General features: G+C 34.5%; 1 protein-coding gene across 3 annotated transcripts in view; it reads left to right on the forward strand.

Annotated features, from left to right (window-relative positions):
• Positions 1–4,301, forward strand: part of LOC125027908 (rho-associated protein kinase 1-like) — a 45,115-nt gene extending 40,814 nt beyond the window's left edge. For all 3 annotated transcript variants that reach the window (XM_047617039.1, XM_047617037.1, XM_047617038.1), the window contains one exon: positions 3,580–4,301. Coding sequence is in view for 2 of the 3 variants with exons in the window: in XM_047617037.1 (XP_047472993.1) it covers positions 3,580–3,664 (85 nt within the window). In the remaining variant the exon portion in view is untranslated. The remainder of the gene's footprint in view (positions 1–3,579) is intronic.
• The last annotated feature ends 3,199 nt before the right edge of the window (positions 4,302–7,500 follow it).

The following is a 7,500-nucleotide window of genomic DNA, read 5'->3' on the forward strand; positions in this document are numbered from 1 at the left end:
TTCGTTTTCCCGGTGTTGTGTGGTGAAAAGTAAATGTAGACAAAATATTGATTGATTTGTAAATTTTTTTTTTTTTTTTTTATAAGAAATGATTGATTTATTATTATTATAATTGTTATTATTATCATTATTATTATTATTATTATTATTATTATTGTTGTTGTTACTAATTTTTACATTATATAAAGTTTTATTATATTCAGGGAGGGGGGGGGGATAGTCTGCAAATAGTGTGCTGCTGTAAGCAGTACATGTGGCCTCCACATGTATTTTTGCTTACTTCTCCTTGCATTTCATGTTTTAGCATGTAATCACATTTCATTCAGTGTTCCATCAGTAGCATCACTAGCAGTTTCTTTACAGTTTCTTGCAAATCACTGTCTGACACCAAGAGAAAGAAACAATTTCAGCATGTCTCAGTAGACCCAGTTGACACAGCATAGCAAGTGGGTTATCACTTGAGTGTCTTTTAAGGCCTTCATGTCTTCTATGTTAAAAGTTGTTCATCCATGTTCTTCGATGCGCATGTTACTAGGTTTGCAAAAACACAAATACATTGAATGTACAGCACTTGCTCAGTAGACTGGGTTTTTGATGGCACTTTTCTCTTTTCATTCATTTAAGAGACACCTAATTGCCCTATTTTATATATATATATATATGTATGTGTGTATATATATATATATATATATATATATATATATATATATATATATATATGCTCGAAATTGAGGTGAACAGATAAGTATAGTACATACTTTTATATGTAAATCCCAGGCAAATAATTTTAAAGATTTTGTCCAGTAAAATTCACATTTTTCTAAACAAATACACCTGTTGCTGAGGAATTACCCAGTTGGGGAGGTAGTTTTGTTTTTTCACTTCTGTAATATAATTTTCTGGATATACAATATTATCCTGCTTGGTCACCACAAGGAAAGTGATAGTATTGACAATTTATGAATAATCATTTACATGAGTAAACATGCTCCTTGCTTAGTATAAAACTAAATTTATTTAAATGCAATTTACCATAAAGCCTTATATTTAGCATATGATGTAATGGATTTTGCCATTTCTCATAGTGTGTATAGTGTAGTTAGGAGAATGAAACTGGAAAGTTTTGAATCTGTTGTAAAACCGTCTTCCAAAAGGTTGATTCTCACACTGAAGAATCATGCATATACTATAGCATGAAGCTGCATAAGTTTGATGTCTGATTATTTGATGCTTGATTATTAGTTTTCATTCGTATGTATGTACACTCGCTAAAAAGATTATCTTTACTCTTTCTGACAACAATATGATACGACAGCAAAATCTGTGGGAAAAATACTGTGAAATCAACCTGAAATTGGTATCCCTGCTCACATAATGTCATGTATGATCCAAGTGACTTGAGTCCTAAATAAATTCCATGGTAATAACAATGTTGTTTGACATTTGAAGCAAACTGAATACTTTTTAATACTTTGTGTTACTGTGACCAGCTTGGTGAACACTGGCTAGTTTACATGGCATGGATGCCACTAAAACCCTCATTAACTGGCATCTGCTTGCAGAGCGTTATCACTCCCATACTGTAAATGCTAGGGCATCGAAGATATGACGATTGCTGGTTTGATCTTAGAGGAAGTGTCTGCCCATGGCTGGCCAGACATTCTCAGTGGGATTGAGATCTGATGATTTGGGTGGATATGGCACAATGTAATCTCAAGGTGTTGCCAAAACCACGTTTGAACAACATTGCTTATTTGAACACCATGGCCCTCACTAATGGTAGAAACACCTCATCCAGGATTTCCACATAGGCAGACTCTGTAAATCTGCCAGGCCCAACATCTGTCAACTCCCCAACCCCAGTGGTTTCTCACAGTCTGTATGCTGCAGCATAATGTCAAGTCTTGACAGATTTTGCTAGCAGAACAAAAGGGGTCCACATTCCTTATAGCAGTTATTACCTACTTAACCCAATGCTGCCAGGCATGGCATGTACTACATGCCATGCCCACTGTGAGTTTACTTTATTAATTGATTTTACACATAGATGGCTACACTTGTACTAAGTCACTAATGAGCCAATTACGAGTACTGCCTGTATCGTGTGTTTACCCTTTTCCTTGATGTTCGAAAATACTTTACGTTATCTTATATTGTTATTACTAATGTCTATAACATTATAGTAATTATAATGTCTATAATAGAAATAACGTTGATATTCATAACATTAGTTTAAAAAAAAAAAATCCTGCCAAATCAGGTAAGGTCACAAGGTCTACCAAGTGACTCCTTTGTACTAAAATGAAAATGAGCTCAGCATTTTCCTGGTGGCATTGGGTTAAAAAAAATTATGAAAATAAATAATTCAAAACAAACTGACTCAGGGTAAGGGGACATGGCTCTACTACTAGTCATGTCCTCTTCTCAACCCAGTCAGCTGTGAGGGGTGTTGCCACTGAGTATCAGATGGTTTTCATTATTTCATGGTATTCGTACACTTCAATGCAAGCTTCCTACTTGCATTTCATATAGCACATTGATTAATGGATTTGAATGACTCTTACTTGATCTTCTTCCTCTGTCATGCATCTAGGGGACCCACTTCATGGCTTGTCTCTGATGGACCTAGTTTCTTGGTGTCGCTGGATTCACACGGAGCCAGTTAGCTTCCAAATCATCTTGATATTTTGCCTCTTGATGGTCCCTCAGAGTAAAGCGCCATTGTCTGTAATATCTCCATTGCTAATATTGCCACGGTAGAAGGCCCCAGCCATATCAGTTCCATAACACTATTCAAACACATTATGAAACTTAATGAATTTTGTGCTTTGAAAACAACAATCATCTCCTAGTGATTGTTTCATTTTTCTACTCCCGAGTAAAGATACTTTTTTTAGCAAATGTACATATATATATATATATATATATATATATATATATATATATATATATATATATATATATATATATATGTGTGTGTGTGTGTGTGTGTGTACATTTTTCTTCGTAAGATATTCTAATTGTTTTGCTTTCTCAGGTACATTTATGATTTGTTCATAATAAAGTTTGTATAGATCCTGTATAAAGAATATTTCAGGCTATATTTACTTATTTTATTTCATTTTATTTGCATAGGTTTAAAGTATAGTTTATTCTTGAATTTAGTTGATGTGCACTTGCAGTAGTAGAGGAAAAGTCAGTTAATCAGTTTTTAAAAAAAGGTAGGATTTCGTAAGGTGTATGGTCATCAATATTATGATTCATAACTTGTTTTTACAATTAACTGCTGCTGCATAAAGCAAGATGTTAAATTTAATACTCTAATACGTCTGACTTTCTCACTTTAAACATATTTAAAAAGCAGGAAAGATTCTTGTGCAGATATAGAAATAACAATCGAAAGATATATATATATCCTTTCAGTTATTAATATGAGGGAATCACAACCATTTTCTGTATAATACAAGAGAAATTAAATTGTCTTTTAACCAAAGCCAAATAAAGTTACCTATGTGAATTACCTGTGCCATTGATAGTCTGGAAGTAGTTGATATTGATTGTCATTCTTTTCCCTTCCAGAGAGTCCACCAGATCAGCCTACCGTCCCTTCGTTGTACAGAAATCTGCAACTTTGCCCCCCAACTCCAATTTAAGCAGAAAATAGTAAATACTAGTTGCCAGTGTGTTTTGATTTAGACATGCAAGCCTATATGGTTTGGTTGAGATTGCTTAACTAGTGATAATTTTCAAAATCAAAGTGATAATATGCAATGTTTTCACTTAGAAATTGACTTGATGGAAAAAGTGACGCAATCCCTCCATGCACATGAAAAAGGAATTTGATTGAACAAAAGAGTGAACAGTGAATTGACAGTAGTCACTTATAACACTATTGAATGGACTTGCAGTGTAGAGTGATTACTCTTGGTTTGAGCATAATGTAGGCAAGTGCCTTAACTGCCCTAGTTAGTTGCAATTACGGACTTTGTATAATCCCAAAAATACTTTCATTCAGGTGTAAGACCCAGTAGTGTGACATGAGGATAACAATAATTATGATATTTTGCTGAATCACTGATGAAGTGGAAAGCTAAAAGAATTTTTGGTACAAGAAAGCCTTATTTTGTATATGTTTCTAATATTATCTGTAACAATTTTATACGTAGGTAAGCTGTCCTCCACTCTTGTCCATGCGTTTAGACTGTTGAAGATAAGTGTTTCAGAAGCCAAACTTAATAGTCAGAAAGAAAAGGACTTACTTGAAATTTCTAGACCTCATTTAAATATAATTGTAAATGATATTATATATTTATTATTATTTCCTTTTTAATGGAATTGTAGAGCAACTCTTCCTGTCAGGAGAGGTCTGGTACCTCATATCCACCAGCAGCATTAAACTATACTATAAAGATACCATTGCAGATTGGATAAAGAAAATTCTGGTGTGTGTGTGTGTGTGTGTGATGCAGTGTCCCTATCATATAATAGGTTTTATACTGAAATCTTGTAAATATTGACCTGCTTGAGAAGGTATTCATTGCTTTAAGTAAAATGCAACTTAAAATCTCTATTCAGTTATTTAATTCTGTATATGAAAATTACTAAATATCACCAGTAAGTTGAAAGAATTGTTTGAGATGTTACGAAGTCTCCCCCCCCCCCCCCTTTTTCTTTTTTTTTTTTTTTCTTTTTTTTTTTTTGTGTGTGTGTGTGTGTGTGTGTGTGTGTGTGTGTGTGTGTGTGTGTGTGTGTGTGTGTGTGTGTGTGTGTGTGTGTGTGTGTGTGTGAGAGACATCATTTTTGATCCCTCATCTAAAGGAGCCATTAGCCACTTGACTTTTAAGAATGAGTATGAATGGTTTCAGAACTGCCATATTTGTCTTTTATTTTTTATTATCATTTCTTGACCCCCCCCCCCCTCCCCCTTATGTTATGATACTATTTTTTAGGAAGAAAAAGTTATTCATGCTCACAGGTTTTATAGGTGACTATAGTTTTTTTTTTTTTTTTTTTGACACGTGAAGAGTTTCAGACCTATGAGGGTTTGAGCCAGAAGTCTGATGACAGTTGTGATTTTCCCCATATGCCCTCTGGTGTGTGAGCTTATTAGGATAGGCCTGTGGAGACAGGTTCCTGAGGGGTAACAGATGACCGCGTTCATTATTTTCCCCCTTTCATTCCACTACTTGTGTGATACTTGTCTTCCCCCCCTTTCCTTTTTTCCACTTTTTGATGTTGATTTTTGACTGACTGACTCCAAACCAGAAAGCGTTGGCCAAGTTAAAGTTTTGGAAGAGTTGAAATTTGCTTTATTTATCAAATCTGTTGTCAATCATGAATCCTTACCTAGAATGAATACATTTTAGAAAGTCTCATTATAGATTTTGCATTTTTCTGAAAGTGCTTAGGAATGCTGCAAGATGTTGACTTCTATTACTACACAAGTTGAATAGTTTATTCATTTGTTCATTTTACCTAAATATTTTCAAGCTTTCAATACTGTTCAAGTTAAGATTAAATTAAGACCAGAATATAGATAGAATCATTTTATAAATATTGTTCTTTCACATTATCATCTATATAAATAGGAACTCATTGTGAGTCTGTGCATACCTTCAAATTGAAGTCAATAAAACAGCAAAAATAGCTTTTGCGAGGCCATAAGATTTGTCTGTTCTGAGACATAAGCTTTAGATTGTTTTTGTAAATATTTTATGAGGAAAAGATGGTCCACCACATTTAAACCATCTCCTATCATCCTCGCTTCCTTTTTCTCTTTTCTTTCCTCCCTGTCTCTCTCTCTCATGGGTCCTGTTTGCTCATGTATCTACATTTGTTTCCTGATTCTCCTTCCTTCGTCACAGGGTTCATGCACTCTCACTTTTTCACCGGACAGAGAAGCAGTGCTTTACGTGTATCTTACAGAGAGATCTTAAGAAATGTCCCACTTTGTATGTGAAAGAATGTGTCAGGAAGAGTTTTTTATTCTTAATTTTTCATGTTGCATGGAGTAATAGTACAGTACTTGAACCTCATTGTTTTAAGCTGTAGTGATAGTACAGTGTATTGTTGACATTAGAATGGTCTAGAAGTGTTGTTCGTCCTTTTTTGATGGTAATGAAACTTCATCTTCATATTGAAGAGAGAGTAATTTCATTGATAAGTGCTGAACTATGAAATATTATGATACTTAGATTTTATCCAAAGTATGATATAAAACTTGTAAAAATTAATTAAGTGGAAAAGAAAAACTTCCACTTGATAATGTCACTTATTCTTCCTTATCTTTTTTATATATACACACACTATTTTATTGGAGTTAGTAATGTGACTGGAAAGCAGTTCAGCTCTTGCATATTTGTTGCGCGTATTGTCTCTCAAGAAGTGGCTTTGTTCCTGAAGTACACATTCTAAGATATCAACACAAAAAAGTATTTTAACTTACACGTCTAAGTACTATAAGATATCCTTGTTTATAGAGAAAGTATTGTATTGTATTTTTGTACAATTTGATTAGCTGAGTAATAAATGTACCATTTTGCCAAATGTTGATTCTGGGAAATCAAAGATTTTTTAGTAAATTAAGTAAAATTTATGATTGTGGTTATAATACAGCCTGTGTTGACGCTTGCATATATGCCTTGCACAATTGGATATGTCAGAGCTCCCAAATTTTTTCTTCAGGCAGTGATTGTGCCATTAATGAAAATTCTTATTTAATTTTCTGTATTACATGACTCACTTCTCATTGGTCATTTTGTGATGTAAAATTAGTTTAGTCCAAGTGACCTGTGTCTTCTGGATTCATACATTGCCTCAACTTAAAGTCATTGTCATTTAAATGTGATCTGAAGAATGGTAGGAGTGGAAGTATAATTTATCTTGTGCTTTGATACACTAGCCTGACCTCTTGTCCCTAGGGAACCAGTCTCTTTTATGTATTATGCACTGAGATGATCTTGGAAAGTAGTGCATTTGCAGCCTCCCTAGTGAGCTGTTAGTGTAGACCTGTTGATGCAGTTCAGCCAAATTATTTGTATCTATCTCTCTCTTTCTCTCTCTCTCTTTATCTCTCCCTCACAAACTGCCAGCCAGCCATTTTTATAGGCAGAGCATCAGGGATTTCAATGAGGCTGTTTTCCAATGTTGTGGTAAGGAAAACCAGGTGCATTACCATCCCTGAACAAGATTTTCCCACTGTGTAACATATGTGAAAGTCTCCTCCTTCATCACCAAGCTTTGTACATTGCTGGATTATCTGTTGTAATTTTCAGTCATATATCAGTGGTAACACTCAGTGACTAGCATTTAAGGGAGGTGTCCCAGTCTCTGCTTGCTGCCTTCCCATTCAAGAGATGGTTGCGTAACTTCTACATCCACTGGGAACACCAGTCTCCTGTCATTGGAGTGTCTGTCTTTTACCTTTTTTAAATAATTAGTCTTCTTTTTCCTTTCTCCAAAGAGATATGGCTGAGTGTGTTGTTTTCCGTGGTTTGTGCA

The sequence above is a fragment of the Penaeus chinensis genome, chromosome 8, assembly GCF_019202785.1.
Source record: "Penaeus chinensis breed Huanghai No. 1 chromosome 8, ASM1920278v2, whole genome shotgun sequence".
NCBI lineage: Eukaryota > Metazoa > Arthropoda > Malacostraca > Decapoda > Penaeidae > Penaeus > Penaeus chinensis.